General features: G+C 35.5%; 1 protein-coding gene across 2 annotated transcripts; it reads left to right on the forward strand.

Moving 5' to 3' along the window:
* Positions 1 to 918: 918 nt before the first annotated feature.
* Positions 919 to 12,544, forward strand: borcs6 (BLOC-1 related complex subunit 6). 2 transcript variants are annotated; one of them, XM_005167044.5, is made up of 6 exons: positions 919 to 972; positions 3,822 to 4,282; positions 5,336 to 5,819; positions 8,711 to 8,874; positions 10,137 to 10,220; positions 10,303 to 12,544. In XM_005167044.5, the coding sequence occupies exons 2-6, from the start codon at positions 3,833 to 3,835 to the stop codon at positions 10,426 to 10,428; spliced, it is 1,308 nt and encodes a 435-aa protein (XP_005167101.1). In that variant the 5' UTR covers positions 919 to 972; positions 3,822 to 3,832; the 3' UTR covers positions 10,429 to 12,544. The 2 variants fall into 2 exon arrangements, with proteins under 2 accessions (XP_005167101.1, NP_001038453.1); NM_001044988.1 differs by having other exon boundaries at positions 948 to 1,149; positions 10,303 to 12,536.
* Positions 12,545 to 14,130: the final 1,586 nt, after the last annotated feature.

Genomic DNA, 14,130 nt, shown 5'->3' on the forward strand with positions numbered 1-14,130 from the left:
TATTTATCTAATACCTGTTGTTAAACCAGTCATTTTCCTACAAGTTTACATCAATAAAATTAAATGTCACAATTAACAAAGATGTTAAACTTTTACTTTAATGGTAAAATTAATGTTAATGCAATATATATTATGATAACTTTTTATGGTAAATAACTACATTTTTCATCACTATATTATAGCAGCATTTAACCTAGAGACTTCACATGTGCCAACGATGTTGATTAAGACTGAAGAACTTATTAAAATATAGATGACAAAATGATTTGTGAATGTTGTTTTGTTGATTCTAAAGAGGCCCGAGAGAATAAATATGAGTCAAGCTCGTGACTCACACCATTAACTGGCTTTACTTCACAAGGCTTTATTATAAGGTGAGGTTTTTGGATAATTACAGAATCTTAGAGGTTTTGGTCTCTGTCAGGGTTTTGTGACACGGTCAAACTGACCAAAGTTTTGCTGATGTGGTTGGCAATTCTTTTAATTCCAGACTGTAAAAGAACAGCAGGGTAAAAATAAATACACACAGCCCACTGTAGAGTACGGACGTGTGCGTGTGTGTGTGTGTGTGTGTGTGTGTGAGAGAGAGAGAGAGAGAGAGAGAGAGAGAGAGAGAGAGAGAGAGAGAGAGAGAGAGAGAGAGAGAGCAATCTGCAGCGTCTACCGCCTCCTGTGGTGAAATCTAAGTACTGCATGTCTGTCTGCTCCGGCTGTCTAAACGTCTGTCTTTCTTTGTGCAGATTTGTGAATAGATTACCACCAAGTTTTGTATATTAATTACATAATACAGTCCTTTTATAAGCTATACTTAGTATATAAATTCTAAGAATACGTTAAAAGCACTTTTACACACGTAAATGAGAGTTACGTATGTGTGTAATGCGGAACTATAACGTCAGCGTTGTGGTTCAGTACGACAAATATTTGGTGCGGACTCAGTTGCCAACCTTCATCCTGGGCGAAGAGCTGCAGGTAAATATTTAACTGCATAAATGCTTCAGTACACCACATCCATCCGAAACATAAAAAACGAACCCAGCTTCAATCAGCGATGCTAGTAAACCTGCAGGATTCGCGGATATTTCGTGGACTAACTGCGAATTCAGAGGCCTGCAGTACAGCTAAAGCTTATCGTCGAGCTAACGTCAGGTGACTATTATCGCTTCCCTAAATCGTTTTATTACCTCTCTTTTATTGTTTGGTTATCTACGTCTGAGTTGTGCTGGTGTGATGCTTAAGGTTTTAGAAAAGGTCGTCGTTTGTTAGTTCTGAATTGTTAAAATCAGTGTTAATGGTGATTTCAGAGTCATGTGGTTTCAGTTCCTGTTATGAGACACGTTACTTGATACGACCTGTCATTTTCTTTTGTTTACTGTACATGACATGTCACTTAGTGAATGTCCTATCACGTCGACCAACGAGGAATGTACAGCTGTCAAGACTGACTCAATTCTTGAAGCCTCGTTGTTGTTGTTTACATGTGACGTGAAACCTGCAAAAGCGTTTATTTATGTGAGCTTCACGAGTTTAATAAAAGTACAATTTAATGCATGTTATAAATCTGTTATTCTAAACTTGAATTAAAACCATAAACATATTTTATTATATAATAAACGTCAACTGAATTAACAAAAAGATATTATTTATACTATATATTACAGCTGAACGATATTGGAAAAATCTGACATTGCGATATTTCTTTTGGGTGCGATATATATTGGGATATGAATTTAATTTCACCAGATGATTTGAATGGCTCTATTTGGAAAGATTTCATTTACTTAGATCAACTCGGCAAATTAATTATTTTCCTGTGCAGATTAAAACTCAAAACAATAAAACAAATACAAAATTGCTTGTAGATTTATATTTCAAATGCAAATCAATTCAAATCCATACTCAAATTATACTAAAATCAAATGCAACTAAAAATGATTTATTTTGTCATGAATCAGTATAGCTCATTTGTTTTCAGTCTGTTATTATATCAGTTTTTTACAACTTGTGTGATTTATTTAAACTGTTGAATTTGTAAGGGATGCTCCAATCAAGTTTTTGCAGCCGATACCAAGCACCGATTCCTTGTCATGGTGATCGGCCGATACAGAGTACCGATTCTGATGCTTCAAGCTTTATAATGCATGAATCACATTTTCCCTCAAAGTATGATACTTAAGTGGAGATCTCTCCTTACCTAAAGCAAGAATTTAAGTATGCAGCATATAGTCTCTTGAACACATCTCTTATAAAGATGTAGGTGTGATTATGTCATGGCATGAAGCAGCTTCACAAAAAATAATAGATAAAGCAGCTCAGGCAGCTCAAAACACTGTATATAAATAATATATAAAATAGCTGCAACAAAGAGACCATCACTGAAGCGAGTCTTGCCAATAGACTGTAAACAGAGGTTGCTCCACATCTGTATATGTTATACTTACATTCGCTCTTTATGAGATCAGCCAGATTGGCAAGTATCTATTGAGTCATTAAATGTGATTATCGGCCAATAACAATCTCCAACTAATCGATTGGAGCATCCCTAATTTTAAGGCGCTACTTGTATGGTAATTTTATAACAGATTTACTATGGCGGAACAGCATTTAAACTTCTGAATAAAATAAGTATAAAGTATAAAAAACTAATAAAAAATAGGTTAATAAATTGCAGTTTGTATAAATTTTGAGAATATTTCACTTGCATCACACTAGGCATGGGCCGGTATAAGATTCTGATGGTATGATAGCCTTGGATAAAAATATCGGGATATCACGGTATTGTGATTACAGCTTTAAAATATTTTCTCTTTGAATGTTTGGTTAAAAACAACAATATATTTCATTTTAGGAAAAATTCGTAATATTTTGGAACAGTAAACATGTCAGGCTAAATAATTAAAATAAATCATTGACTTCTGCTAACTTCATTAGTTTCAAAAACACTTATTTCTTCTCAAAACATAAAAAAACTAATAAAAAACATGTACTGTAGGAAAGATATGACAGAAAATTTGACTGAAGCATTTATAGGTTTTCTATTTTTTTAATAACCGTAATGAATGCTGATTAATTTAAGTAATTTTAGTTATAATTTTAGTAATATTACAATGACTACAATGACTATTTGACCATCAATATGTATGCTATATTATGCTGTGACTAGTAGCACTAGTAGTACAGTGATGAGCAGTGTTGGGCATGTTCCTTTAAAAGAGTAATTAGTTATGGTTACTAGTTACTTCTCACAAATAGTTGAGTTACATGATTATAAAAGTAACTAATTACTAAGGAAAGCAACTATCATGTTACTTTAAAAAAAATCTAGTTAATTTGTGAAATGACTATAAAATAAATATAAAACATTGTACACTAATCTACACTATTTTAATGTTGTGGGACAATGTGAGAGACAATGGCAGCATGTCCTCAACTATATATCTAGAAATGGTTTTTGTTTCATTTTGTTTGAGTAATAAGTGTTTGCGGTGGAGAAAAGTGAAGTTTTATTTGCTTTGACGTCGTGGCTTTGTCTCCTCTCTTGGTATCACAGCGCACGTTATCACCCGTGCAGTCACTAATGGCCCCTTTCCATTAAGTGGTATAGTACGGTACGGTACGCTTTGGTTCGGTATGCTTTTAAAGTGGTGTCCACTGTCAAAGCATGCCAAAAAGCAAACTGTACCCTACCACTTTTTGGGTGCCCTTTGCAAAGGGGTAAACCTTAAAACCGGTTATCATCCCATGCCTACACACACATAACATTAACTTTACCTCACTGATGATGATGCTGCTGATGATTAAGATGAATAATTCTGTTGCAGCAGGTGGAGGGATGAGCCGCTCTCCTGTGACCGTTCAGGATGTGCCGGAAGAAGCAAGCAACGGTGTGGACTCCTCTGAATCTCCTAAGGCCTCTGATTGGTCAGGACCTCATGGCTTCACCCCCCAGGCATTAAAGTTGAGGCACGGGGATGATTTTGAGCCTCACGATGATCAGCCTGCTCTATCAGAGACTCGTAAACACACACCTCACCACACGGACTCATGTAGAGACTCACACACAGATCATTCAGAGTCACAGATTCAACACTCCCAGTGTGCACATAGTTCAGACGAAGAAGACACACATGAGAACACACACTCCTGTGAGACTGAGCTAACACACAGTCATTATGAAGGAGAGCCGGAAGACTGGAGAGGAGAGGAAGAGGAGAAGAGACAGACAAGTGATGGAGAGGTGAACAATGTCCAGCAAAGGAAAGAAGCTCTTGTTTCTGTACAGGTAGGAGCTTGAGTAGGAATATGCTCTTTTGTACTTGCTTAATTGATAGTAAATTTATGTATTATATTTATGTCCTGTGAACTTTCTTGTATAATAAATGTTAAATACCAGAGTATTAATAATGTATTATTGTGTTAAATTTAATAAATAGTAATTAACTAATGTTTATATATGCTTTATGCTTTGGTAATCAATTTAAATAAAAATATTTATTAGAATTATAAAGAATAATATAAAAAATATATTAAAATGATTTAAGCTGCACCTATTTCACCCCCTTTTTTAAGATATAAGATAAGCCTTTGGTATCTCCAGAATGTGTCTGTAAAGTTTCAGTTTAAAATACCCATCAGATTATTTATTATAGCCTTCAGAATCTGCCCATTTTACGTGTCTGAGTACAGTGTAGTTGTTTTTGTACCCTGTGGCTTTAAATGCAAATGAGCTGCTTCTCTCCACCCACCGCTTCCACGTGCATGTCTGCTTCTCCTGCGTTACATCAGATAAACAGCAGTCAGTGAAGGAGACAAATACGGATAAAACTGAAATAAGTTCACTAATCAAAAATACCAAGCAAGTTTATTTCATATATGTGCAGTAGTTTATTCAAGCCTTTTTCAAATGATGAGTCACACACAAATTGCAATACAATCATTACCAATTGTAGTACACACAGACATGCACACAAATATATATATATATATATATATATATATATATATATATGCTCTTTTACTGACATCATGCGGCCGTCGTAATTATAGTGGTTAATAATTAGATAGCGATTTTACTGTCTTTATGACAAACATGCTCTGTTTTAAAAACATTTTAAACATATACAAATCACAGAGAGTTGGAACCGATTTTTTAATCCCAGTTTCTTTGCATAAAAATGTGTGTACATGTTATCATAGAAAAATGGCTCCTGTCAATCAGTTCAGTGGGTGGGGAAAACAGCACTCCATATATTTTTTTTAAATCCATTAAATTTATAAACTTCATTCAGTTATTTAACTTGTTTAAATAATGATACTCTGATCTTCACTTTTACAGCCAATTGGAGCACTCTCAACCGAACACCCTCCCACTCACTCCGAAATTGAGGAATGGTCCAATCCCAATTCTGTAGACGAATTCCAACCAAATACTTCCATTTCTCCAGATGAGGCACCTCCCCTCGTCCCAGCCCCACCTCCTGACCAGGCCACACCCCCTCCTCTACTGCCAGATCTGGATGATTCTCCGTGCCCGGCTCACGTGATGGCAGAGGTGCGTGTGCGCTCTGTTCCGGAGCGGGAGCGAGTTGTGCGTGGCATGCAGGACAGTAAGAGTCTAGATGAGATCAGCGGGGCGTGTGGAGGCGGGACTCGAGGAGGTGGAGCTAGAGGAGGACAGGCAGAAGGACGGAGAGCCACTATATCTAGTGCTCTAGAACTGGAGGGAACCGTCAGCCATGATGGAGATCTCACACACTTCATCACCAAAAACCTTGAACAGAAGATTAAAATGAGCTCGCGGCCGAGTCTGGACACAGACTGTGAGTATTTGAGGGTCAAAAGTAGTGTTTTATCTAGAGATGCACCGATTTTATGGCCAGTATTTAACATGCATTATTTCATAATGGTATAACAAGTACCATATAAACATTTCTGAAGACAGCAGATTTCCCTCATATATAGATGTTTTAAGAAAGCTCCCACTAGGACTGCACAATATTGAAAAGTAATCATTTGCAATAGTCACATCTCAATGAATATGCAATATGGATTTTAAAATCATTCAGTCATAAGAAATTGTACAGTTTGTAACTTTTAATAACAACTAATTTGATAGAATTTCTTTATTCAACAAAGACTATGCACTATTATTTTACATTAGATCATTCAATCACTGTATCTTATTACTGTTAGACTACTCAAAAAAACAAAACACTATTTATTTTGTTTGTATATTTTTCTTTATTGTATTTATCTATGGTTGTATTTTATCATAATTTATGCTGATGCACTGCCCTACAGAATCATCCCAATCAATCTAAAATAATAAATGATTTCCAAATATAGATATTCAAGTCATCTGGTGAAATTTTATTCAAATCACAATATATATTTAGTAGTATAACAAAATATCACAATGTTACGTTACATTTTTCCAGTTTCGTGCAGCCCTAACTCCCACACTAAATCAAGATTTAGGAGTATCTTTCAGTATTCCACAGTATTTCATGTTTTTGTTGGGTCAGTTTTTCAAACGCACCATAATCTGTACATTAGATGAATTCAACAGATGCACAAGTATGCTGAATGAAGCCCGTGTTTAGTATATTAAGTATGGATGTTTTGGAAAAGCTTTTAAGCATTGCCTTAAGCTATACTTGAGCTATATTGAAAATTGCCCAAACACAGAAGTCGTATAGCTGCATTCTTTTCCTTTAATGTAGGAAACAATACAGAATTGCAGAAAAACGTAATTTAAGAATCTAAATATTAGTAAAGTGCAGAATATTTTATTTGTATTTGCCTAACCATTTATGTGTGGCATCTGTGCTGCTAGTTCAGTACAATATAGGCGCTTTTCCACTGCGTGGTATATTCCGGTGCAGTGTGGTATGGCTCAGTTTTAAATGAAGTTTTAATGAAGTTTTAAATAAGCTTTGCCGTTACCAAAACATGACGTATACACACTGTTGATCCCAGATTGTTCAAAGAGATTCTTCACTACCAGCATCATTGGATTTGTGACACAAGACATCACGCTTCCTTTATTTAAAGTCAATTGTTGCTGTTTTTTTAACGCACATCTAAACTATTTAAAGGGTCACGAAACACCAAAACACATTTTTTGAGCTGTTGACAGTCGTATATGTGTCCCACACTGCTAAAAACACTATTAGGACCCCTATATTTCACTAAAAAGTGTAAATTGGTTGTTTTTGCGTTATTTCAAGCAAATTCGTACTTCCTGTTTGAAACGAATTTTTGAAGCTGCGTCACGGTCATGACATAATAGCGTGTATTCCAGCGTGCAGACTGGGCGTCTGTGCCAGAGTGAGTCTTATTACTTCTTACAGTGTGTTGCATTAATGCATGAGTAAGGCTTGGTTCAAACCAATCAGCGCGCTCTATTGTGCAACTTCATTAATATTCATTAGTGTCACCGTGTTAACGCCACCGAGACGCCACGTTGTGTTGGCAAAACAAGCGTGAAGTGTTGCTTTTATAGTTTGTTGCCATTAAGTTTCGTTTTCATTTTCTCTCTGTGAGAGCTCAGCTGGATCATGTGTGGATTAACACTGTACGCGACGCTCGACAACAATAACTTACGTGTCTGAGGAGGAACATTGTTTACCTGAGATCTGTTCTCATCTGCAAACGCTGAAATCCGGATTCGCTTGTAACGTTAGTCTCCTCTACATAAAGACGCGGCTCTAGTTGCTGGTGATTGTCCTGTCTCTACAGATTTGGTAAGTGAGCGACCAGTGCTCTTTGTTTATTCAGTTTGTTCGTATCGAATTAAGTTAACTATTGCACTGAGTGCAAACATAGCACCGCATTTTGTGACCGGAATAACACACGCGGCTTTCTGACGCTACCTGCCGTGTGCATCTAAGTTTTCGGGAAATGCAGAGTTTTTTTTCTCTTTATCAAACATTGCATGAAAAATACACGCTTAGAGCAGATCCTCGAATCAAATATCTCGTTTGTCGCGAGGGGCATGAATGAATTCCCTGAATGAAAGAGCCAAACTGCAGTTAAAGTCCAACATTTAATAATTTGGCAAATAATTCGACTACAGATGTCCATGTAGGTTAAACACCATCACTTTCTCATGTGTGTGTATTTTGACTGAAACTCGCGCGTGCCCAAATATACACTCCCACACCATCCCTCTTTAGTTCCTCCGACACTCCCCCCTAAACAGAGCTGGACATGCCCACATTTCTGACTTATTCCAAAGTAGAGGTGTGAAAACACCCTGCTGAAACGAGGGGGTTTCATGGCCCTTTAAATTCCACTGCAAAAAAAAAAAAATGTCAGAATCATGGTTAATAGAAAAGGTCCAGATGCTCCCTTGGTAGCTTAGAAGAAGATGGAACTACCTGTGATGAAAAAAGTTTTTTTCAGAAAGTCTTGGCTGTAGAGGTGACACAGCTATAGGGATAATCAAAATATAGAACACTTTAAGCAGTACTACAACTGCTTAAAAGTCGAGCAGTATCATACCATGCAATGGTGAAGTGTAAAGTGTCTGTTGGTGATTCTGTGCTTTATCTCTGCCCTCTAGAATATATTACAAAGCTGCAGTTGCAAAGAGACCAGCAAGTGAAAATAAACAAACTGCACATTCTAATTTCTGGCGGTGCATCTCGTTTTATCTGTTAAAATAAAATGATGTAAATAATATTTGATTTGTGTTTGACTAATGCAGCGGACTGTTCTGGACCTATCACACGTGGTCGTGGCTCTTTACGTCGTCCAGCTGATATACCACCAATTGACCCATCGGTGCTGGTAGACCTGCATAAACACACACAGGACGTGGCGCAGAGTGTTGAGCTGATGCTGAGAAGCCTCAATGGAACTATACAGAATGTGAGTGCCTTTCCAGCTGTAACCCAGTATTGGGGAAACAGTTACACACTCATACACTATGGCCTATTTAGTTTATTCATTTCACCTATACCGCACGTCTTTGGACTGTGGGGGAAACCAGAGAAAAAGTAAAATATACATAAAAATATAGAAATAACCGACATTAAACCTTTTTTTGGGTGGGGGGTTGAAAATACTAGTGGCCTAAGACTCTTGCACAGAACTGTGTATATATAGATATATATAATTTTCTCTTAAAAGTATTTTTATTGAACATGGTAGATATGAAATATACAGTAGAAATAGCTTTTCACTTTTTCTTTTACACAACAAACAAAACCCGTCGCACACATATACATTTAGATTCCATAAAAATATAAAAATAATATCAAGATAAAATACAAATAAATAATAATATTAAGTAAAACATATTTTACTCTTATATATAAAAGGAGAGGGAAAAAAGAAAAATAAATAAATAAATGAAATAACATGGAACATACTCTTCTTAAATGACTGAGGGGTCCATCTTCTTTACGTTACGTAAAACGTAACGTAATATAAAATAAAAAATATATATATTTCTTTGATGGTTATTTTTTCACAAGGCTGCAGTTATTTAGTAAAATATGCAGCAAAACTGTGAAACATTATTTCAAAATCAATAAATGGTTTTCAGTTTGAATAGGTTTTAAAATCTAATTCGAAGCTGGATTTTTAGCGTCTTTACTTCAGTTCTCCTCAGTGCCACGTTCATTCAGAAGTCATTCTAACATTCTTGATTTGATGCTTGTGAAACATTTCATATTATTATTATAATGTTGAAAATAGTTGAGTTGCTTAATAAATATTTTTTTGGTGGAAGCCTCGATGCAATTTAAATTTTTTTTATAGCAGAGTAAACTTCTTAACTGTCAATTTTGATCGATTTATCGTGTTTGTGGAGAATATAAAAATTTTATTAACTGACTCCAAACTTTTTAACTGGTAGTGTATAGTTTACTTCTGATTATAGTAAGATCTCAAAGGTCAAATATGTGCAGAAAAGCACAAAAATCTTACATTTTCTTAAACTTAAAAGCTCCATAAACTGACGTAGATCAAATAAGTTTTTCAGTTTTGTCTTAGAGAGCAAGAATGGGTGTTGTTCAATAGTTTCAGCACAACTTTGATAAAGGGTTTTGAAACACTTCAAATATTCACTACTATATACGCAGCCCATAAAGACCCACAATGTTCTCATATCTTTTTTTTCTGTCTAGATGACTGCTTTAAGTGTGGGTTATATCCAGACATACAGAGATTCTGTGGATAGTTTGGGAGAATCAGTAGACATGAGTATAAAGGTGAGAGTGACTTCAAAATATCTAGTTAATTTAATATTCTCTTCATATTTACTATCTTGATCTTTGTGTTTGTATCTTTTAGGGAATGTACACGCTCATGGCCCGCTGTGAGGAGCTGGATCGCTCCATGCAACCTATACATACTCTAGCTGCTCAGATCAGAGACATCAAACGAACCCTTGACGCCCTGGAGACCATCTGCAAGTAGCTATGGCAACAGACCACACCCCCCCTTGACTAAACAGGGACTCCACCCATTGGAGAAAAGCGGTGGCTCCACCTTCTGCAGTAATTATGCTACATAATGTGCAAAGGAACCATTTTGCTAAAAATGTTTCCTAGCAATGCCCTGCAAGTGCTCGTCCCCTTAGAGAAAGCTTGGTTCTCTCCCACATCCGCAAGCACCTCTTTTTTTGTAATGGCAAAACAGTGTTGTTGAGTCCTCTCTATGATTCATGCCGTCCAACATCCTTCACAGGAATGACTTTGAGTCATTGGTGGCTCTCAAGTGGCTGAGTGGTGTTGCCATTGACCCGGTTTTTTAAAGTGAGTGTATGTGTGCATGTTTAGGTGAGTGTTTTTTATGGAGCCAGATCAGTCTCAAAAATAATGCATTCACCAAATTAAATTTATTGTACATGGACAGCACAATTCGTAAATTCAAAAGGCTATTTATATTTATGCACAAGTCCAATTGGTAAATTTAATACACAATTCATAAATGCACAAATCCCATTTGTAAATTTAAGACGCAATTCATAAACACACAAATCCAATTCGGAAATTCAAGACACAATTCTTGAACGCACAAATCCAATTCGGAAATTCAAGACACAATTCTTGAACGCACAAATCCAATTCGGAAATTCAAGACACAATTCTTGAACGCACAAATCCAATTTCGAAATTTCATACGCAATTCGTAAACACACAAATTCAGTTTGTAAGTTTAAGACGGAATTCATAAACACACAAATCCAGTTTGTAAATTTGAGACTTGATTCGTAAATGCACAAATCCACTTCGTAAATTTAAGACACAATTCGTAAACACACAAATCCAGTTAGTGAATTTAAGACCCAATTTGTAAACGCACAAATCCAATTAGGAAATTCAAGAAGCGATTCATGAACGCACAAATCCAATTCGTAAATTTAAGACACAATTCGTAAACACACAAATCCAGTTAGTGAATTTAAGACGCAATTTGTAAACGCACAAATTCAATTAGGAAATTCAGGACGCAATTCCTGGACGCACAAATCCAATTGGGAAATTCAAGACGCAATTTATGTACGCACAAATCCAATTCGGAAATTCAACACACAATTCAAAAATGCACAAATCCAATTAATAAATTTAAGACGCAATTCATAAACACACAAATCCAATTAATTTGGGGAAATATTTAGATTTTACCTTTTACTATTGAATTTTTGTATTCACAGATTGTGTTTTGTATTTATGAATTGGATTTTGTACATGTAAATTGTGCTGTGCGTGTATGAATTTCATTTTGTAAAAGTATTATTTTTAGGACAGATCTGGCTCTGTATTTTTGGCAGATTGTGTCATTGGTGTGTAAAGCACCCATCTGTAATGGCCTGAAATGTAGGACATAGTAGAAGTGGAAGATGGGTATTTGCCGCTATGGAAGCCATGCTCTGCGTGTGCTAGTTCATTCTGGATGTCAGTGTTTCTGCAGGATGGATGCTGTGCATCCCTGATCAGCTTGTCTTTCACAGTACCTATTGTTTAAACACATTCTGAAGTCAGCTAGTGTCCCCTTATGTAGTTGAATGACACTCCAGAGAAATTGTGAGGACTCAAAGCTTCAGAAAAGATGAAAATCACCATAAATTGTGATTAATGACTCTCGTTTCAGTTTGTTTCTAACAGAGGTAGCCCGAATGTGATCAGTTGATTCTCGTTCATTAATTGGCTGGAAATTAGTAGCTGGTATGTTCTTCAAAAATTATTTTATGTTCCACACAGTAAAGAAAGCCATATTGGACAGACATAGTGATAAGTAAACAGTGTGCTAGAATTAATTTTTTAACGAAGGTTCTTATGGTTAATGATGAATTTTGGACTAATTTGTTCATCGTTATGTTGTCTTCGAGTGTTCGTCACTTAAATCAGAAATCAGAGGAAGGTGTGGAGAGAATATGGAGGGGTCAAAATGTATTTTTGAAAATAGTGTCTGGTCTTCTCTCTTTACTGTCTTGCTAACTATAACCCTGATTTGTCCAGCAATCTGTCATTAATGTATATTTTAAATTATTATATAAGCCAAAATAAATTTGCTAGAATGATTGACTTGAGTTTTTGCCTCTGCTCTTCTTCTACATTCTTTTGGGGTTAAACATCTACACAAATAAAACAAAAACAATAGTGTTGGCTTTGACTGTTCCATGAAGAACCTTTTATATTCGTGGAAACTGCATTTAACAAAAGTCTTTATGGTGTAAAATCTTTTTAAATCATTAAAACGTTCATTACACTGAGGATCCAAGAACTGCTGACTGAAAGTTTTTTGGGGTGCGAGGCTCCCAAAATGTTTTGTTTTTTTACATGGCACTATTGTAACATGGCATACATTTCTGAAGTTGTGATATTTTTAAGAGTTCTCTCTTTTTGCTTACAGCTGCATTTTGATCTGATTTATGTCACTGGGATTAATTATCAGGGATGAAGCTCATTTTGTGTATGTGAGAGAGGGAGAGAGTCCTCGTATGGCCTTAGCAGGATTAAAGGTTTGGATAAATGGTTTTACTCTGTCATCCCTTATAATCACTGACTATTTTACAGATACGTGGACACACACATCCTTCATTAGGTTTTGAGCTTTGTACTTTTTGTCATTTTCCTCTGCTAGTGTAACAAACAATCAATCTTACCTTACAGTCATCTGCAAGATAATGTTCAAAAAGGCTTTAGGTTTTAATTAAGTTTCAGACAAGCTGCTTAGATGCATAAACTTGCTCTTTTTTTTAAAACTACTTCAAAACAACCCTTTTTTTTACCCCCCAAAAATGTTTGGATCGCATTTCGCACTTCTAATGTCTCTAGTTAACACACACAATGCTGTTTTTTTCAACGCATCCCATCATTTCTAAAATATCAGCCTTTAACAAATGGTTAATATGTCAGTTTAAGGTAAAATTATACCTGAATTGATACACATACTATGAAAAATCTGAAAATATGAAGTGTAAGATCAATTTATTTAAAAAAATTTTTTTGAAGTATGCCATAACATATTTCTCATTTAATATTAACTTTCTTACCATTTTTTTTACAATAAAGCCAAAATCAAGTGTAGTAGTGCAACAGAATTATGTTTGTTAGATTTTATTTTTTTGTAAATTAACAATGCTGTGTGTGTGTAAACCATTATTTAAAACAGTCAGTCTTCAAATGACTTTAACAGTCATTATTCAAAACGGTAAAAACATGGTCAACCGTTTGACAGAGGGGCAGTCAAAGAGTTAACACAGAGACTAAACATTTGATAAGATTTCAGTTTAAGCCAGTTACACCCCAGTTGCACAGAGGACGTCTCATGGTTGAGTTTTCATCGTCCTGTCACGTCCTCAGTCCAAGCTGTCAATGCTTGTTGCACACTGGAGAATCTTTTTGTTTAAAGAATGAAAATGTCTTAAAGAAAAACTAAAACACTCTGACTTAAATATTTGCTGCCCTTCCAAAAAGTTATTGTTAGTAATGTTGAGTGTTTTGTGTCAGCTTTGATTAATTTAATGCAAAATTCCAGAAGCATAGTATTAATTTCTTGAACAATCTCAAACCTATGAATTATAACATATAAAGTTATGGAATCATGAACAACGAATCAACATATTAGAATTATTTCTATATAGGATCATGAAATAAAAGACATTTTAAAACA

Source organism: Danio rerio, chromosome 8, assembly GCF_049306965.1.
Source record: "Danio rerio strain Tuebingen ecotype United States chromosome 8, GRCz12tu, whole genome shotgun sequence".
NCBI lineage: Eukaryota > Metazoa > Chordata > Actinopteri > Cypriniformes > Danionidae > Danio > Danio rerio.

Coding starts and splice junctions, on each gene's coding strand:
- borcs6 (XM_005167044.5), top strand. CDS start 3,833: ATGAGCCGCTCTCCTGTGACCGTTCAGGATGTGCCGGAAGAAGCAAGC. Junction 4,283..5,335: donor AAGCTCTTGTTTCTGTACAG/GTAGGAGCTTGA, acceptor TCACTTTTACAG/CCAATTGGAGCACTCTCAAC. Junction 5,820..8,710: donor GCCGAGTCTGGACACAGACT/GTGAGTATTTGA, acceptor TGACTAATGCAG/CGGACTGTTCTGGACCTATC.